The 21,973-nt window shown below is 34.3% G+C and overlaps 1 protein-coding gene across 4 annotated transcripts in view; it reads right to left on the bottom strand.

Moving 5' to 3' along the window:
• LOC118271380 (paired box protein Pax-6) overlaps positions 1-20,274 on the bottom strand; it is a 53,241-nt gene extending 32,967 nt beyond the window's left edge. For 2 of the 4 annotated variants that reach the window (XM_035587460.2, XM_050695897.1), the window contains exons 1-4: positions 19,566-20,274; positions 13,041-13,161; positions 11,904-12,069; positions 8,826-9,006 (exon numbers count right to left, since the gene is read on the bottom strand). In XM_035587460.2, coding sequence (XP_035443353.1) covers positions 8,826-9,006; positions 11,904-12,069; positions 13,041-13,128 — 435 coding nt within the window. In that variant the 5' untranslated portion in view covers positions 13,129-13,161; positions 19,566-20,274. Of the gene's footprint in view, positions 1-8,825; positions 9,007-11,903; positions 12,070-13,034; positions 13,162-19,565 lie in introns of all 4 variants that reach the window. The other 2 variants (XM_035587464.2, XM_035587465.2) reach the window with 2 other exon arrangements.
• Positions 20,275-21,973: the final 1,699 nt, after the last annotated feature.

Here is a 21,973-nt window from a genome sequence, read left to right as displayed (position 1 = left end):
GTCCTTTATTGTACATCCGAATACCACCTAAATTCCTCCTTTTAATGATTCCATATGATTGATTTGACATAGTTTATGAGTTTAGCTACAAATATTAGGGAGATATCAAGAAGAATATAAATATCAGAATTGTCAAACTCTCTACTAGTTTCAAGTCACAACGGGACTCTTATTCATTAGTGATCAAACCGTTATTTTCAGTGTTCATTCATTTTCAATGAATTTAGTATATATCACGGTTAATTTATATTCTATTTATATTCTATACAGAGAATTATCAAACTAATTAGTGTACAATATTGAAATACCAATCGCTACACATGAAACCACAACACTATAATACCAAAAACATACCAACAAACCAAATAACATACTCATTAATTAATTCCCAACAACCACAACCGAACGCTTGCACTTGACAAACACATTACCTTTTACGATCCTAATGCCTAAACCTAAACACAATAGCCATTTGGAATGCTAATCTAGATTGGCTAATGAATAGTCTGCGATTGGGGACCGCGATCGTGCAGCCAATAGCGGCCGCCCGCAATTACCCGCCGCCCAATGGCCGTTGGCCGATATTGGACGCTTTGCGGCTAACTAAATCAGCTTTGGTCAAATACGATGTTTGCCTAAAGATTGTAATTGGTATCGGTAAGGAAATTACGCGGTGTTGTGATTTGTGATTAATATTGTGTGTAATTTGTGTTGTGGACTTGTTTGGTTTTGGTTTAGGTTGTTGTGTGACTAATTGTTGTAGTACCTTTAGTTGTCACTTAAATTGTCTTTTTACTAGTTTTCGTAACGGTTAAGTTATTGTGAATGAGTGAGTGAATGAATGACAAAATTATGTAACATTTGTATAAAGTAATCACAACAATTGATATGGGCTATGTCTAAGTCCGAAATATTTTATTTTTATTTTATTTATTGTACACTAAGCACCATTCTGAATGCTAAAACGCTTTAAAGATCCTTTGCAAAATAAGTGCTTAACAATCCTTTAAGTCACATTGATTGACTTCTATTTAGCAACGAAAATTTGTTTGTCGATTGATACTATTTTTAAAATTCAAAAACCTGCAACATGTATAATGACAATAACGCTCAACCATTAGGTGCCAACTACAAAGACTATCTCCCAAACAGCGTCACTAAACCTACTCATACAAAAAAAGGAAAAAAAACTACATAAAAAAAAACACTTAATATTCATCCCCGTCATACAAAGTACTGGGATTAAAATTAAAACTGCGTAAAACTCCGAACATATGTGCGAGAGTACAGGCAGCCTCGGTAAAGGGACGCACGGCGCACCCCACCGTGAACAAATAAGATTTTAGTTAAACGACTACACTTGTTTAGCCCGCGTTTGATAAACAAATCGCGTTTATGCTGATTTGATAACGTTGGCTCGCTTTGAGCTGTACGTACAGTTAGTGAATGAAGTTTTTATGATGGAATTCGTGGTTAATTGAATTTGATACCTATGATTGATATTTTAAGGTGTGTTTTGTGAACTTAAAATATTGGTTTGTCGTTACTGAGGGATATTTTGACGTTTGTTCCTGTTAAAAATATATCAATGAAGCTAATAGAAATTTAATAGGCAGCGGTTAAATAGGATATAATTGATAATATACATACATAACTGAATAAAGTCAAACAAACAATTAACATGTTGTATAAAAAAAATTAGGTGCTGGTTGTTTCTGCCGCCGATTGTACTACTGATTAGGCTATCCGATTGCATGGATTTCGATCGGATTTAATATGAAACTGTCTACTAATTTACATTCAAAATAAATCAGATGAAACTAGTGCTGAAACAGATGAAACTAATAACTCAATAATAAGGATTAAAATTATGTTTTTTTATATAGTGTATTTACAAATGACATAGATTTGATACAAGTACATTTAAAATTATCACCTAACTTTACATAAAATACCATTTTAACTCAAAATATTTTTGAAATATAAAAAAAGGAGTGTTGTAAAAAGTACAACGCAGTGTAAAAACAAGTTATAAAAAGAAATCCAATGTTGATTACTAAACAAATGACGATATATCACTGATATTATTAGGCACTTATACATATAATTACAAACTCATATACAATAGACAATATTCTCATCCAACATCACAGGACTCGAGGCACAAACTTGTGCGACAAGTGAAAACAAATTAAATTCCGTTAAGACGCTAATGTCGGTTATATTATCAAAGAAAGCCTAAACATCTGATTATGACTGGCGCAAGCCGTTTGATGTGCAGTCATCCGAGAGCGCCCTAAGAATGCCTTGTGGAGAGAACACTCTGCCTTAAACTTACAATTTGGATTTTATGTAGATTTATACCTACAACAATTTGTGTGTACCGTGTAGTCACCGACTGAAGTCGAGAAGTAGTGAGAGTGAACGATTTCAAACAGTTTTCTATGGGTCAATAAACTTATTTTCAAAGTGATAGCTGGCTTTTTAAGTTGACTGTACCTTTGATGATGTTATAAATAAATGGTTTTGGATAATTATTATTAATAACTTTGTGACCTTTGTAGAAAATAATGTTAGTCTTTAACTTTAATATTCAGTTAAGTATTGAGCTGAATGATATTATCAATGACAAAAAGAGTAGATATTCAGTAATTGACAGTTGTAAACTATATTTCTTTTTATGATTGGATTAAATAGTAACCTATATAACATTCTATTCACCAAAGGCTCATTTATCCAAAGCTAGATAAGATTTTTCGAAGGCATAATTTTGAATATCTGTCAATTATTCCATACTGAAAACTATCAAATGACAATTTTATTCTATAGGTACTTATAAAATTATATCTGTTTATTGAAAAATTAGCCCGAAGTCAAGTTTTAATAGAAAACAACCGTTAAATCATCATCAACCATATTTGTACAGTCAAAGTGCAAATTTTATTCACACCGTATTTACTAAATGTTGAATGAAAATTAATCTCCGTCGATCTATCTCACACAGTAGGTAATCGTATAATGCCCCAATATGTCGGAACAAGTTGTTGTAATCATCCCTTATCTCGTATCTACGATCCTATCGCTATTTAATATTGTTACATGTTGAGGGACTAGGGTACGGAGTGCAGACTAAACTTTAAATTAAACGTTCATTGTGCAAGAGTTTTTTTTTATTAAGTTTTAAATTATCATGTTTTCTTTTTACATATCTACCTATGTTATTGTCTTGACTGAGCGTCTCCTTATGAATTTTTTACTTTTAATTGATGATGAATGTAATGATAAGACTTATGTGAAAGATATTTTCTCTGATTTGTTGTTTATTGATCGAACATCGACCTATGGGACCTATCTTAATCCATTAAATCATAATACATAATTATAAAAAAAATGAGTTTAACCTGAATTTCCTTAAGATAATAAATACATAACAATTTAGGTAAATGTTTACTACTTGTTGTTGGAAAGTTTATATAATGGCTAAGTATTATATGGTTGTAGAGTTGCAATGTTGTCGTTACCATGGGATTAATCTGGGGTTTGGAGTCAGTCTACCAATTTCAGCCGCCTAACAAATCGGTTACCCAATCTGTTAGTACATTCAGACATTTATTTCACGTAATTTTCGGTACTTATACATCAATCTATTATTAAAAACCAAAATGTATGTTCAATATTTATTAGTAAAATTAGTTTAAAATGGAATTTAAAAACTCTAGTATTATTTTACTAGACTTTAAATTATTATAATAATTATATAATAATTTACGGAATCGGCACGCATTGTGAGGAGTTTTCTGTCTTTGGAGCCTTAATTACCGGTAGCTTGGACCATGCTCCCATTACTGGTCGGCTTCGATTTTTATATATATTTAAATATTATTTTATATAAGTAGTATTTAAAAATTCAATTTTGTAGGATTTTAAATAAATATATGGAAATAATAATAATTTTAGGTAACAAAAAATGTTCCAGAAACATAATAATAAAACGCTTAATAACACTAAAATTGTAGAGCAATAATAATAAGTGGAGGATAATATAAAAATTGCATATCCCGGCTTAGGGCGCACGTGTCGATGCGATGCGAAGCGATACTTATCTCGCTTCGCTTGTCACCCTTCCAGCCTAGGCTAACAACATCAATATTTTGTGTCGACTGTACTTACAGTTACTGTTAACGGTATTCGATTTTTATTTATTTTTTTTGTAAAATGTTTAACTGAACATTTAATAGTAGTTTCGAATGTGAATGTTAGAAAATTATGTTTCTTTAATTTTAACGTTTTACTAATTTTAATTGTTCAATTACTTTTTATGGAAGAATAAAAGTAAAGTATTTTTTATCCTTTGTCTCATTTACTGGTTGAGTGGGTCCAGAGGAAATGGTTACCGTTGAGTCCTAATCTTCTGCATTCGTGTTTGCAAAAACACTGAACTTGAAATCTGTTGTTGCCTAAACTTACAGGATATATTTTTTAAAGACGTGTAAAAGTGTTATTTTATAATCTATTTACAGAAATAAAATCCTATAGATACCAGGTCGATATTAAAACAGAAAACCAAAAAAATATGAGAAAATGACAAATATATCATACAAAATACGTACTAAAAGGAGAAAATCATTATACTTTATAATAAGTACTTATAAATAGGTGCTTAAATTCAAATATTGGTAACACACACGTGTTGCACGGCGGGGAGTCGAGGGGTACGGGGTAGGGGTAGGGGGGGGGATTGTTCTTATTACATTATATTGAGTAGAAACCGTAGTAATTAACTGGTTGGAGTTTGCGGGGGTGCGTGTAATATGTTCGAGATGATGGCAGGTATGTGTGGGAGGGGAAAGTGGGTGTAAATACATATATAGATGATTTTTCAATATGTATAATTAATATTGATTGTTTGAGATGAGTCTAAATTCAATAGGTACTTTTATATGAGGTCTCTAACGTGATACGGGATAGGTACTTGGAAGAAATTGTACCCATACAAAGAAGATGACAGATTTGAAGTGAGATAAGTCTCACTCATTTTATGTACATATTATATAGGTCCCCTTAGGGAAGCTAATATTTCAAGACTCCGTGCAATAACCAAAAATTTTGGAAATTACTATTCTTCTTAAATAGAATTTACTCTGCTCTAAAGCAGAGTCAAAAATGTTTAATCGCCGGTTGCTTTTGCGTTCGTGTTCAAAGACCAAAGTTTAAAAATCCATAAAGTACTAAGTAGGTAATTCATTGGTCTATTCCAAATGTCGTAGAAATGTGAAGATCGTATTTTTGACGTGCAAAATTATACAAATGGTCTGATCAACAAATTCTTTCAAGTGTTAGAAATAAACGTAGATGTACCGAGTGTTGCCTCTAGTACTAATTTATATAACTAATAAGATATGTTATGTAATTTAATGGACGTGCTATATGTAAATTTTAATCCTCAGTTCAAATATTGTTACGTTTAATAACAAAAGTGGTTGAAAATAAAAACAGTTACAATAGGGCACAACACCCTCAAGGTATTTCTGCAAGTGACAATATTATTAGCACGGCCATGACAGCGGCGACATCTATATTTATTTGCTCTTCCGATTATGCACTCAACATCAATGTAAGCCTTAAATCCTTTGAATTGTGGTATTAATTTCCCTCCAACACTTCTTAGTTTTAAGTAACATTTATACAATTTTTTGTTTATAGAAAAACTATACTTAAAGCGTTAAAAATAAAACGTATTTTTCCTTGTTAGTCATTGTGACTTTCAGAAATATTTATTGACAATGGAATTTCATCTTTATGTTGAAGGGGATAAGGTGTGTTTTTCTTTGGTTGGTGTAGTGTAGGGTGGAGGTACCTATTATGGCCACATGCATGTCACGTGCGCGACACGCGTCATCTTCGATAATCTTCTTTGCCGGACTCCTTTGTTACAATTTGTTGCTGCGCCGATATATCTCCTCTACCCCAGAGATCCCAGTTTCAGATATGATCCGTAATGATATTTTAAATCAGTGTTTTGAACGAGCTATTTATTGAGTTTGTTTGTTATAGCGTGGAAATTTTATTTGAAGATTAAACTATGAAGTTATAAAGCTGTTTTGTGTTTTGTGATTTGGCTTTTTTAGTATTTATTTCTTTTTGCGCTGTGAGGTGTCTTTAGAAGTGATAAATGTATTTTATGGAAAAAATTCTAATTGTAAATTTTGCAAAAATTCAAGTATAATAAGATACATATTATATCTTAGAAGATATGTAATATAGATTTTATTTTTCAAAGTAATCTGTTATTTGTAACCTATAAAAGTAATTAAGTTATACGAAGCACATCGGAATAGTTAACAGAATAATATTGCAAAAGATGAAATTTAAAATTAAATTAATTTTCCAATGTTAGACTAAATTCAAAATTATTTCAACACAACGCCAATTTATATGAAATATGATTCATTTAACCAAAAGTCGACATTAACAGCAAAAAATCACAATGTCCCCGGCACTGATGTTAAAGTGACAAGAAAATATCGCGATACAATGAAATAAAGTTGTCATTCCCAGTTGAAGGGCCGGGGAGCGTGCTAAATGCATTAATTTGGCCTGAATTTAGTGGCCCGGAAGTGATTTGCTACGGGAACGCATGTTCCAACGCGATATGACCCTGGGACGACAATTGACCCTCTCACCACATATTTTTACCATCATAAATAAAAATGAACTTTAATCATTTAACTATACGATTCACTTTTAAACAACAACCTCTACTAATAGTTGTATGAATAGCTAACAAGGTTTAGTTACATTTTTAGTTGAGGGTCGTTACTGTAAAGACTTAGCGATATTTACGGAGCTTTTGTTTGCTTAAGCTCTTTATTATAAATGCGAACATTTTTCCGTATCGATCGCTCTCCGGCACTGAAAGTTATAATGAACTAGAATATTAATAAAACACCGTTCACCTTTCTCGTCGGAGTTAATAAAACAGGACGCGTCTCGCCACCGGATCGATCTCGTGACGGTAATATATTCAGCGCTTAAGCACCTCTTAAACAATCCACGTAAACACAATATAACCCGATATTCGATAAATACGAAGACATCAGACGCCCCCACTCCAATATTATGCCTACCTGTCTATAAATTTATATCTACGATCCTTAACGGTACCCTCTGATAACTTAAAGACTTTATCCCCTGTACTGGAATTTTTACGGCAACAAAAGCCTTCATATTTTCTTTATTCATGTCGTGTCAAAATCGCCCCGTCTTCCCCCTTTTAGACGGTGGAAAAAAGAGATAGCACGCCAACTCTTTCGCACTCATTAAAAATGTGTATTTCCGTCTCACGTTTTTCCCTCTGTTTCGGTTTTTATGTTTTTCTCGATATTCCTCGGTGAGAGTACTTAATGTGCTTTCATTTTTTCTTAAAACCGTCACCAACAGGATGATTGTGCGAATATCTTAATTAATTTATGTTAAGTATTCGAGAGGGCGAACATTTGTTGCTAAAGGGTGTTGTGTAAATGATCAGCGGTACAGGTCGTAAAATGTCGACGTAATTTTCGAGATTCTCGGTGTTATTACTGTATCTTTTGCGCTACGTTAACTTTTATAGCGTCTTTATGTTTTTGTAGCTTTTTTATAACTACGAAAGAGTTAGGTAAATGGCTGGTTAGCATTCATAGCAGCATTCGTTCTTGACATTAAGTTGATAAAAGTAGACTATAAAGTGAAAAGAAGATGTAAAGACTTAGTGTTGAATAATGCTAATGTATCTATGAGTTTATGCGTGGCCATGGATTACAGAGGACATCTTAGTTGCAAATAGAAGTGCGACACCAATTTATTCATTGCGTTAGCATCTGTTGCTCTAAGTCAGTGCCAATACGTAATCTTGTAACAGTAACATTTAATTAAACGCATTCCTTTAAAATTCTTTCGTTAAACATAAATATATTAGTAAAAAACCTTGCCTACATTGTTTTTTTAATAAAATCCCTGTATACTGCAAAGAACAGCCTATATAAAGGAAGACGTATCGACGTCTAAAGGATGACACAGAAGGGAGCTGAGCGCCCCGTATTCAAAAAAGGGAAAAAATGAAGAAAAAAAAAGTTATAACGTCATATTGTTTTGCCGCCAAGTGGTGGGGCGGCAGAAGCGGCGTGGGGGGGGGGGTTAGAAAGGGGAGTCCTGTATAGTGCCAAGGAAAGATAAGGCGTTATAGCATCCTGTATACTGAGCCCGTATAGCTGTGGGGTGTGCAGTACCCTATTGTATTTTACGAGGCGCCCTTTCGTATTTTTCATACTTTCTGAAAGGCGTTTCGGTAAAGTGTAGCTCGATATTTGGTAGATTGTGCTCTTGTCTTGGGTTTAAGGTTGGACGCCATTATGGCGCTAAACTTAAACTCTAATGATTGAGTTTTAATTATATTGATTACAACTCGTAATATTCACATTCTAAGTCTTTGTCACGCAACAATTAGAGACAGACAGACAATAATTGTAAAAAATGTAAGTATATTCATATGATTTTACAAACAGACATTCCAATTTTATTTATTGATGATATATCGGTTATTCCAATATTACAAACAGACTCATAAATAAAATTGGAGTGTCTAGACTCTAGATAAAGGGACTGACGAGATGCTGATCTTTCGGAACATTATTTAGTTTATTTATGTCTTCTGTTTTGATAAGGAGGAAATATTTGTTTGTTTGTGTTAATGTTCACATTAAATTGAATCCGAAACTACTAGAAAAAATGAAAAACATCTTCCACCACTGTAAAGCATCAAGAAGTAATAAAAAAAGATCACTTACACTAGGTATATTATCCGAGGTGCAGACTCCTTCGCTGAGCAGGCGATCCCTGATCTCCCACGCGAAGATGGAAGGGCATTCCCTCTTGTACTGCGCTATCTTGCTGACCACCTCAGCGGTGGCGACACGAGGCTTGGAGCCCCCAATCGCACGAGGCCTAATAGACCCCGTCTCGTAATACCTGTGGATGTAGAATAAGTTAAGTAACGTGTTTGTATAAGTTTTTAAACTGACATGGTCGCTTTTTTTTTGAGGGGGTTAATCATCCTATGACTTCTCCCGCATTGGGCGAGGCGAGAGGGAGTGTCAGATTCTTACTGACTAAAAACTACCCCGTTCCTTCTCCTGTTTTTCGAGCCGGAGCCCCGGTAAACCCGCTAGGTAGTCCGCAGCTCCGGATCAATATCATTAGAACTTAAGTCTTTGACTGCCAATAGAAAACTGTTGAAGGCAAATCATCCGCTAACGTCGGTCACCGGTGACCACCACGGCGTTCAATGTGTTAAAAACTAATAAACATGGTACATATCCCGTTTTAAGTTCTGTGTTTTTGGCTATATATTTCACAATACATTTTGGTGGGTGATGAAAATGATTTTAATTTAAGAAATAATGACACGGGGTCTGATTTTGTAGGTCTTTTACTGCCGTACTATTAAGATCTTAGAGACATTGAATGATTCCTTAAACTATTCCTTAGTAACGATTTTGTGCAGGCGTTAGTAAATTTGCGTTCATTCTGACTATTTTCTGAATTAAATATTAATTAATTTAAATAAATATCAACTGTGAGTCACAGTCGCCTTTGCCTAAAAAATGCCATTATGAAATAGCAAGCCGTAAAGTTAGGTTTTAACATTTTAATCAGTCTAGAAATACCACTTTAATCTAGATTTAAGGTAGAAAGTGTGACAAAACACTATCCTGGTTCCCCTTCACCAGGGGACGAGCAGACTGCCGTCACCGGTATCAAGTTCCCAGTGGCCGGTGTCAGGTTCGATGCCAGGTAAGTGCACTTTTTATTCGCTTTGCCTGCCAGCCAGCTGTCGTCTGTTTTACTCGTATACTGAGGTAATGGAGACTTTTTAATTTTGTTTTTTGAATGAGGAAATATAGTGTCATTTAGGTTTTTACTTTTAGTGCATTTTTTTGGCTGAAAGCTCAGGATTTTATTTAACCACAGCAGGTAACAATCAGAAAGATTATTAGGTTATTAAAACCCTTGGTCTATATGATAGAGAACTGTTACCGTAGTTATTGCTTAGCCTGAGTGATGGTAACACAAAAGCAAGCAAATGACAAGAAATTATTGCTTTTGTTGTTTATATCATTTTAATAATAACCCAAAAGGCATAGGCACTAATTACTCCAAAAGATTTCCCAAAAACTTTTTTTTAGTGGGGAAAATCATCCCATAACTGCTCCCGCCTTGGGTGAGGCAGGAGGGAGTGTCACACTCTTACTGATTAAAAACCACCCCGTTCCTTCTCCTGCTTTTATCCGGTATTCCGGTGACTCCGCAAAACCTTCAATTATCTAACCATACTCATAGACATTTAATTATTCCTTAAACTATTCCATAATAACGATATTTTTCTGAAAAAAATTGCTAAGGACTGGGTCAGGTCAGTCATAATACGTTAACTGCCACCTAGGTCACCTACATTATTTGCCTTCAAGTTTAGTTTTCTGATGAAAGTAAGGCTTAAATGACTCTAAGTACGGCGTTAAGTGTCAATATTCAACCAATTAAATAGAGCGTAACCCCACTTTTTCAGCTAAGCGTTTGACCGCAGCCATAACTAAACAAACAAACGAAACTATGTGAGGTATGCAGTAAGGTACACCTCTAGCAACTGGTCGCGACCGCAGCCATAGTTGCCGGTCGCTAGCCGTTAACCGCAACTAGTAAGGAAAGAACTGATCTATGTACACCTGAGTGTCATTGTTGGAGGTTACTCTTTATCTATTATTTTCAATTTTTTTGTCAAGTAAATGGTTCGTGAGTAGTTTTGGTATCAGCTTCATTAAAGGACACACTGAAAGACTACTATTTGTTGACGTTTTAAAATTACACTGTTTATGGTTATATTGGAATAAATTTATTTGACTTTGACTTTTTTGGCAATCTGTTGTAATTATAAAATAAGAATTTGTAAAACGAATTTCAATGTAGGAATTGTTTAGTTACAGTAAATTAACATTTATAACCATTTTATTTAGGTTACAGTATTTTTTTAGTATTATGCTAAACTTTTATTATAACTTTCGTGAGATATACAAAATAAATTGATTATTTTACGGGCTTACTCGCGTAACTGTTTGACGAGAAACTCAACTAGTTTCAAGCTAGGGGCTCATATCATATAGCATTTAATTTACTATATCTCACGAAATTTATAATAAAAGTTTCAGAATAGAGGTAAATCAGCAAAAGTACAGACAAAATATATTACATTTTTAGTATTTTTTTCTACTAGCCGTCATAGTCCAACATAGACTGGTTGTCTACAAGGTGACAAGCACAGACTGTTGACAAGCCAGTAACATGAGTAGCCCAGCGTTTTATCTAGTCACGTCATTTTTTTACTCTGTGGATTTTGCGGTTACAACCCGATTCTTAATTTAAATATTATTTCTTTTATGTTGTTGATAGTTTTTAATTATAATAATGCAATAGGAAATGTTTTTTTTTTATAAATTATTTAGATAGGTACCTTGAAGTGGTCTATTGAAATAAATTATTGGCTTCCACATAATTGAAATACCTAAATATTTAAGTTAAAGGATAAAATAAAATTTATAGTAACGCGAAGATGTGTATTGTATTTTACTTACATATATGTTTACAAGTTTAATTTTCTTTTGTTGATTTATTTTATCGTGAAGGAACCTTTTGAATACATAGTTGGTTTTATAAAAGCCAAAAAGTAATTTAAGTCATTTCTGGTGCTTCAACGAAAAAGAGAGATGGTAGTTGCTTCATGTCAAATCATATTGCAACACAAAACTTATACCAAAAAAATTTAAGGAGTAGTCTAGACAAAGAATTATCAAAACTGAAAAGGCTATACAGACCTGCCGAGGATCTTGGAGACGCAGCCGTTGGAGACCTGCAGGATGCGGCTGATGTCGCAGGGCCGCGCGCCCGAGTGCGCCAGCTCCACGATCTTCTGGCGCGTGGAGTCAGGCAGCGGCCTCCCTCCTACAAACACCCCGCCGAGCTGGTTAACACCGCTGTGACCTGCCGCACCATACCACTGCTTACTCCAATTAATCACGCGTCTTGAATCACGTGATCACTTCTTCAACCCTTCATTTTATAACTACTCTCTACTTGTTCTAGCATATTCTAGTTTGCTACTGATTACTTTACTATTGTCTGTATCTTAAAGATTATCTTAGTCGTTTTGGAGACTCAGGAAGGGATAGTATATTAAGTGGAATAGTGGAATAAATAAAAGTGGAATATCACATCGACGGTTGTGAGGCTAATTGATCTAATTGCCGCACTCAGAGACGTTTAATAATGACTTACTTAAACTATTCCTTAGCAACGATTTTGTTTTGAAAACAATTGCTAAGGACTGGGTTTAGCCATTAAATAACTCCGAGTAAGGCGGTAAGAGATATTTTTGAGTTCTATACATCAATTGATGGAGAAAAAATCGGTGATTTCGATTACGTATATAAATTAATATTGCAAAAATATGTCGCTTAGATTAATATTAGCCTTTCAACCATCGATATGCTTAGATAAATACTTTGGACTATAAATGGGTTAAAGTTATAATAACATTTTATTTATTCTTAGAACAGCTTTAGGAGATCACAGCGTGTTTAAAAAGACGGATTTTAATTATTATGTTATCAGCTTACTCAAGTAACAGTTTAACGACGAACTCGATTAGTTTCAAGCCATGCTAGAGGCTCATATTCATGAGCAAAATTCCGCAACACACGACGCGGCGAGTGACGCGTGTGTGTGTTGCGTGACAGTTACGTGAGTAAGCCGATAACATAATAATTAATTTAGTATGTCTCACGAAAGTTATAATAAAATAATAGTTTCATTTTGAGATCTGTTCAAGCCCGTATACAATTCTACTACATTTTCATCATTTAAAAACTACAGGGCCTTCTTTCTCTCTTTTATATGTTATCTTAAGACTATAAGGTTGTAATAAAATGGTATATATTCACCATTACCTTTACCTTTGTGCGCCAAGTCGTCCATCCTGTCGAGCAGGTTGCCGTCGGGGGGCCACGGGCTGATGGGAGGCAGCTGCTGCGCGGGCAGCATCGTGTACACCCCGTATTCTTCTATGGTGGCGACCTGGGAGGCAACGACACATTTATTTATATACCTAAAAAAAAACGACAAAAGAAATCCTAGTGTAGGGCAACCTACACTAGGATTTTCTCCTGTGTCGTGAGTGCGTTTACAAACATACAAATTTTATTCACATACTCATGCATGACACCCAGACCCGAAACAACAATTTGTGCGGCAGCCTTTTGCCCAGCCACCGCACCAATCGTGCAGTCATATATAAGTGATAGCAGATTATATCCTCCAGATTTTTTTTGACACATTGTAAAATTTTGTACGCTTTCCAAAGCAAAACTTAGCAGGATCTCTTCATGTATAGCAACCTACCCTACTACATACATATAATGTACCCTATATTTCACAAATAAATACTTTGACTATTGCATCATTTCATATCATTTATTGAAACCTATGTTTTTCTAATTGGTTCTTAATTTCCACCGATGGTTTTTGGTATAGGAGGTTGTAATTACGGCAAATATGTGTAAAATAAACATGTTTGTCAAGTCGTTGTCAAGTTTAGACAGATTCCCTTGTTTTTTTTTTTTGTACGTAGAGGGTGGTTTAAAGCTAATTCGTATCACTAGCTAAGCTAAACAACGAAAGCCTATTAAAATCACTACCCAAAACATTAGTATCACAAGAAAATAAGTACCATGACACTTTGTACAAACAACCACAGCTTCGCACCACCCTCTAGTTCCCATGGGTGTAGTAAGATTAAGAGATTACCACGAGGGTTGTGGGTACCGCATCCCACCGCATCCTATGAGCCAGTAACGAACCCACAGACAGTAGAGATCCTCCCACGAAGCGTGAAGATTATGAGGAAATGGGGAGAGGTATATATGTAGTGGTATTTGTAAATTGATTGCTACTACCTACTCATACAACTGTCTAACAACTGTGGTTGGTCGTGGACAACAAACATTTGTTTTTATATGAAATTCAGTTTCACTCGCGGCAATGGTTTTCTCCTTATTCTAAACTATGTAGATATAATGTACTACATGTATGCAATATTTCAAAAAGATTGGTTAAGTAAGTAAAGCGTAATGAGCATTTAAGTATATATTTTCAATTCATGTGATACAATGAACTAGCTTCTACCAGCGGCATTTAGTCGCGGTCCTGAGGGATACAAAGTGTCTTATGTGTTATTCCAGACCATAATCTACCCCAGTTCCAAATTTCATTCCAATCCCTTCCACCGTTTTGACGTGATTGAGTAACAAACATTCACATTTATAATATTAGTAAGATTTACGTTTCACATTATTTCATTATCTAAATTCTCTAAACTAAAATAATATATTGTATTGTGTTTGTTTGTAAATCATCCAACCGACTTAATTTTCTTGGTCTTTACATATTCATTTATTTTTATAAGTATTAATTGGGACTAACAAATCTCATTTTGAACTAGTGCTACTAGTAACAAGTAGTACCCATGTTCCCAATATTATTTCTGGTGATAATTTTTATATCCTACAAACTATTGTCTAATAATAACACATACACGTATAAACGTATCTTAGAGAAATACCATTAAATTTTTACCATACAATGTTTTTTTTATTCGGTCAGTCAATGTGCCCAGATTATCAAAGAAAAATGTACTTATATATACTTTCATCACTAATTACAAAGCTAGATATAGTAGGTAATGACAAAAAAATTCTAGCATTTTTTTGAGGTTGAAAAACCAGCAATTGACTTCTCCCACCTTGGGTGAAGAGGGAGTGTCAGACTTTACTGACTAAAAATGACCCCGTTCCTACTCCAGCTATGAGCCGGAGCCCCGGTAACCCGTAACGTCCGCAGCTCCAGATCGGGCATTAGCTCTACAGGGCACATGACATTAATTTTAACAGCTCAATGTATAACATTGATCTGAACTTGTTCTTGACTTAAGATAACACGAAATTTAAACGATAAAATCCATAATTTAAGTGTAAATCGGTATATTCGTACTTTATCGATAATTAAATTTCATTGGACCGAGCCAAGGAACATATAACTCTACAGACGGAACGTTCACTTGCGATAGAAAGCAACGTTAACATACTTTTTGATAGTAGTGTAGTGAAATATATTTGATAAAAATGGTCAAATACTTACTAATGTTATTTACTCAGTGTATACTTTTATATAAATGTGAAGTGAACGGTCAGGATATTTTGAAAGACAATCTTTTTGTACCTATGATTAACGAGCTGTATTTATTGTATAAGGATGCTTATGAGAATGGTAAGGAAGTTATTTCTTTTTTTGATATGTTATGGATAGCGAATACTAGTGTGGTGACGGCATTCGAACAGATATGTACACAGGGAGGAGCCCTTTTCATGGTATAAGCCAGTATACGAGCAGCTGGATCACCTGATGGTAAGCAATCGCCTGCCCATGAACACCCGCAACACCAGAGGCGTTACAAGTGCGTTACCGGTATTTTAAGGTTGTTGAGGAATTGGAGATTGGGAAATTTGGGAAGCAAAATAATTCCTGCTGCCCTCTAAAGGTGCTGATAAGCTTAAACCATACCAAAAACTGTCAAATGTCAATTTTATTCTATAGTTAAGAATTATCTGTTGATTGAAAAATCAGCCCAAAGAGTTTAGAGTAGGAAAATCAGTCATTCGTTTATACAAGGTTACCATATAATATGCTATTTCTTGCGACGGAGTGCCACTAGAAGGTCACTAATGCCAATATATGACTACATAAATAATTTTCTAATAAAAATCAGCAATGATGAAATCAACGATAGACAATTTAATAATGACAATACAATAACAGACTAGATATTACCAGACTAAAACTAAACTATAGACTGCGCCGCGCCGATCATTCAATTATTAATTGTCACGTCCCCAGTCGTTAATAAAACTAGCGTAGCATTGAACCATAGATACCCAGCAACACCCAGCAGGGCTTATACCTGATCTGGAGCTGCGGACTACCTAGCGGGTTTACAAGGCTCTTGAAATTTACTCAGTTGAGGAAATTAGATTCTGTGTACTAACTTTCAAAACTATGGAGAAGATTCAGTTAGTTAACATAGAAATATTTATACAGGTACTAATTTCAATATTATTTATTTATTTCAGAGAAAACTTATGTTACTCGAAGATTTTTCACAAACCACAACCACTATACGTTACATGTAGAAAAATTAAAAGAAGTAAACGGTTGGAAAACACATAATCTTAGAATTGAATCAAAGGCCCCATGGGGTAACCCAGTCGTGTATATAAATAATCCCGTAGAAAGCCATATGCCCAATGCCTTTATTTCTAGAGAAGAATTTCAGAAATTGGTGGTTAGCCGAATTGAACAGCAAAAGAAGAAATTTAGTAAAGATACAATTGATCTAATACAGGCTAACAAATATTTTAAATCACACACACCTTTGCCTTCATCCATAAATGGAAATATCCACCAAGTAATGGACAAATTACACCAAGACGTTATTGATGCTATTGATTACCAAATAGAACGTGATACCGACGATACAAATACAAAAGCTACTGATGAATTAATGGTGACGCCTGCATTACATAAAACCAAACCACAAGCAATATTAAGGAATACTTCTTCAAGACACAAAAATACAGAAAAACACGCAAGGAATAGAACTATACCTGACTTCAAAATTGCCAAAAAAGTTCAACGTACAGCTAAAAGAAAGAGTCTTCCTACACACAAAAATAAAGCTGCAAAGTCAAATATTTTATCAAAATTACATCTTGCAAGTAACAAAGCAATAAAACGAAAGGTTACAACAACAAAACCGACTAGAACTATACCTGTAGAAAATAAAATGATAGAAGAAGTTAGCACTAACATAATTACAAATAGTACAGAAACAATAGAAAATACAGATACAGACGCTACTGTTAATTACCCTAAATCAACAGCAATGCTAATCAGTACAGACCCAACGACAGATGATACAACTGAAGCAGTTGTTAGTAGCACTAAAGTAAATGCGAATGAAATGATAAAAGAAACAACTGAGACAGTACCCGAAGTTGCTGCCACAAGAGCAGAAACAACAAAAAATACGGACATAGACGCTACTGTTAAATACACTGAATCTACAGCAACGCTAACCAGTACCGACCCAAGGGTAAATATCACAACTGAAGCAGTTGTACGTAGTAATACGGCAATTGCGAATGAAACAACAGCGACAGTACCTGAAATTGATACTACAAGACCAGAAACAACTAAAAATAAGGACATAGATGCTACTGTTGACTACACTGAATCTACAGCAAAGCTAACCAGTACTGAGTCAATAGTGGATGTCACAACTGAAAAAGTTGTTAGCAGCACAACGGTAACAACAGAGGCAGCAACTAAACCCACAGGGACAACGCATACTAGACTACGTGTAAGTAAAATTGTTTTTGTCCAAATATTGCTGTAGCTTAAAGTAGATCAATTATTTATTATGTTATCGGCTTACTCACGTAACTGTTTGACGAGGAACTCAACTAGTTTCAAGCAATGCTAGAGGCTCATATTCATGAGTAGCATTCCGCTATTGTCGCGCTGCTACTCGTTTGTTAAGTAGGTCTCCTAATTTTAGTTACATCAGTCGAATTCTAAAAAGATATACCTACACGAACGCAAAGTATATAGGGGTCATGTGTTTGCAAAAACATAGATGCAGGTGTTTCTTCACTCCTATGATTAGAGGGGACAACAATCCCATGTATTATTGGAGAATAAGTTGGGCAGTAGACCGTAGCAGTGCCGTAGATTTTCTAGTCAAGTTAATAGTTTCTTTTCATTGGTAATGGATAGGCGTTTGTCCACTATCGCGCCTGATGGTAAGGGATGATGCGGCTAACGATGGAGCACGTTTTAATCATAAATTCGAGGTTTTGGACTAGTTGAGCTGTCATCATCATGATCATCAACCGCAATATGAAGAAGAAAATGTCTTTCTCTTTAAAAGGGGGTTTGTCATAATCCTCTTGTTTGGCAGCTCGTTTAGGGATCGCAGTTAGTGGGTTGTAGTTAGGTTACAATCGGGTTAAAACAAGATTTACCTAAATTCGTCTGAAGACATTGATGTTAATCAATTGGTATTCGGTTCACTTTACTTTCTGACGGTCTCTTATGGCATCTGGGATGTAGTTTTGTGATTCCGGCAAAGCCGTCGGTTTCGCTTGTTATTATTCAACTCATGACTGACCGACGACAGATGAAGAAGTATGAAAAGTGATATTAACATCATTTAAGGTTTAGATGGGGCGCTGTAAAACTGATTGAATGAAAAACAGTAGGTAACCACGGGGTTTCTTGCTCGTTCTCATCCATAAGAATCTGCACAATGAAATGAACCAACTTTACTAGAGAAATGACTGACAGACAGTGCACTTTTCATTTGGTTTGACGTTCAAAAGTGCTTAATATTAGTCTAATTGAAAATTACTATTTAAATATGAAAGTGTATTCGTTTTTGGCTATCCGTGACGTTTAGAAAATGCAGTGCAGTGCAATGGGTATGATTTTTTAATTAAAAATTAGATAGTAATTAGGCTGGAAAATGGTAATACTCAATATATGTATAAGGTAATTTAGAAAACACCGGCGAAATAGCGGGTGGAAAACTAGGTGGAAAACTAGATTTAAATTCTAATTTTCATTCATTTCAATATTAAAAATAAAGTTTGTAGAAAAGGTACAGTTTAAACTGATAGGATTATTTTTTTTTTAATCTAAAAATATTTTTTTAAATGGTCAATCGACAATGTAGTATTATGTTTTAACTATCTCTAATTGGTATTAAAAATTGAGTGATATCCATTTTGTTTTGGTTTTCATTGGTTTAAGAAATAATAGTTTGAAACATGTATTGTGGCCAGTACACGCACAAGTATAATATTTTATTACTTTTTTAATTACAGTAACATCTAATTAGAGTTTAATTTTCTAATTAAATATACAAGTACTTCTTTCAGTAGTTTTTTAATAATTATTTATGTGATATATATACCTAGTTATAATACCTAGTTGTCATGGGTCATTTGTGATTTTAATATTTATTTTGTTTCAGAAACCATACGTGTTCATGGAATGATTAACTAAACAATACAAGATTGTAATTAAAAAAGCTGCTTACAGTAATTTACAAATGTAAAATTTTAAAGTAAAGCATTTTTTATATATTTTTATGTACCTAAGTACCTATAGTTATTTTATTTACTATGTTTACATTATTTTATTAAGACAATAGCTATGTAGATTTATTTTTAAATGTTAATGTAATTTAGCATATAGAAAAAAAATCGTGTCGGATACTCGGTAGTAGAAATACAATTTTATGTTTGATTTTGGTCATAGTATATTTTTTAAGTACTAAGTAAATAATTATGTGTAGATAAACTTACCTTAAATTACTTCCTACGAAAAAAAATCCAAGTTATTGCACTAGCAATAACTAAAACAACCTTCAACTGGCCGCTTCTAACATCACTAAATAATTTATAAAAAAAGTTCACAATACTAATGCTGGCTGTATATCGCGATTATCACAGCCTCGTGTCTGTCAACACACAAGTAAAATTTCCCGCCAAACGAAACGTCAAACTGTCAAACGCGCGGACATTGCGCCTCTACTTGCGAAAGGCGCCAATTCACTGATTACAAAATCTCACGTGGACCTCCAGTGCTTGTCTATACCTTTATAACTATGAAGGGCCATTGAAACGACTCTATTGCCATAAGCCCGGGTCAAAAAGGGACAGCAATACGAGAGAGTGTCAACACCCATTGTAAGCCGCTTACTGCTATTAGGATTGCTCATTTGTGCGAAAGAGACGCACAGATTTATATTGTGTAGCTTTAATTCACGCTCCGCCCATTCCTCATTTAGCCCCCACCAGCGGTGGGGTGAACTTGGCCAGTTTTAAATTATCTATTATAATAAAATTATTTCACGAAATAAGGGGTTGGTTATGTTAATGATGTGTTTAATTTATGTCGATATCTTAACTTTGAGCAGTTTGACACTTCTGATTGGCATACGAGCAGGGATTTTGTTGAAGATGAATTGTAGTGTAGAATATTTAGATACTGTATTTCGATAATAAATATTGTTATTTGAATTTACTTTGTTTGTTTCATTTGTGTCTGAAGAGTTTGTCAGTGGGCAATTTTTTTTCAGGTGTATTTCATTAGATTTTCCTTTTTATTACAGTCTGTGGTTTGTGTTTTAAATATTTTAAAATAAAAGTCAAGTAGATTAAGTTTTCAATTCAATAACCACTTTCTAATGAATATATTTTGTGAAAGAAATGAAAATAATAACATTTTTTGCAAATACTTTTTCGTCGGTAAAAAATGAAAAACTGTCATAATAAAATGAGGTTTTAAAATTTTTCTTGCATTTTAAGGAATGTAATGGAACCCTTTAATAAATAACCGATCTCCCTCCTGCAACCGACAAAAAGGCTTTCGAGTCCAATTTTCCGTCTCTTTTCATCCCACACTCGTCATTTCTGATACAACTCTAAATAAAGTAACACGCAAAAATATACCCTGAATCTTTAGTCTAGAACAGCTTTTTGTATGTTCCGTAACTTGTAAGCTTCTGTCAACATTTGCGGTCGGGTTTCGGTTTATCTCCCCCGCACAAAATTGTTAGTCACACAAACATTATCTTTGACCAATGGGACGTAACCACGGGCCATTTTCAGCCAATCGATGCGCTTAAAATTTTCGTTTTCGCGCGCTTCCCAATTTGAAATTTGTTTTTTATGATTTTTTAAAACTGGAACCGTAAGCTTTTTGTTTCGCGGGATGTTGGTATCTTTTTCTTTTTTTTATTCTGTACTAATCGGTCTTTACTCTTTGCATAGAGGAGGAAGCTACTATGGTATTTTTTTTTATTTTGCTCACCAACACGAAGTAATTTTATTGTGTGAAGTGTACATAATATTATTATGATATTTCTATGTTTTTAAATACCAATACAAGTTAAACATTTGTCATAGAAACTGTAATCTTCTTCTTAATTCCAACTACAAAATCACAAAAATCTATTACTAACAGAAACCTTAAAATTAACGGAATCTTCAATTTATTAATAAGTAAACAAGCAATTGATTCGATCGCCATGAGTTAAGAGTGACGATGGTAAGATTGTTTTCATCCAAGTGGGTGCCTACACGACCTCTTTGCTGCTCAATTTGCCGTGGTACCGACAATAAGGCAAGTTCATGCTAACTTAATGTGGAGAACGAATTTATTTCAGAATTTTATCCAAAAATGTTTGAATGATTGAAGTGGCTTGTATGTTAACTTATGCCTTTATTACTTAAGTACTTTATTCTTGTATTATGTATATTTTGTTGATAACTACGTATAAGTTATTTGATTCTTTATAATACCTATTTCCAAGCATTTGTTGTCTGTAAAAATTAATCAGTGAGGTGAGACCGCTTTCGTCTGTTAATAAATTTGTAATCGTCTGCAATAAAAGTTTATAATAATGCAGAAATAATAATTGTTCCGTACGTGCAGGACTAAAATTCGTGCTATGTTTCACAGCCAGCCGCTCAACCACCAAACGCTGAAGTAATAGCTAAACTTTATATCACAATAGGTTTTGCTGATTAGGAAATATTCAGCAATCATATAAAAAAATATCATTAAAAGCCTGTCTCGTTGGTCGAATGGTCGCAAGTGCGACTGCCGGACAAGAGGTCTCGGGTTCGATTCTCAGGTCGGGCAAAGTACTACTGGGCTTTTTGCGGTTTTTCGAAAAACTTTCAGTATTAGCATGGAGTCTGGATTG

This window comes from Spodoptera frugiperda, chromosome 9 (assembly GCF_023101765.2).
Source record: "Spodoptera frugiperda isolate SF20-4 chromosome 9, AGI-APGP_CSIRO_Sfru_2.0, whole genome shotgun sequence".
In the NCBI taxonomy this organism is placed as follows: domain Eukaryota; kingdom Metazoa; phylum Arthropoda; class Insecta; order Lepidoptera; family Noctuidae; genus Spodoptera; species Spodoptera frugiperda.
The sequence above is the reverse complement of the archived record's forward strand: the minus strand, read 5'-3'. Positions and strand labels throughout refer to the sequence as shown.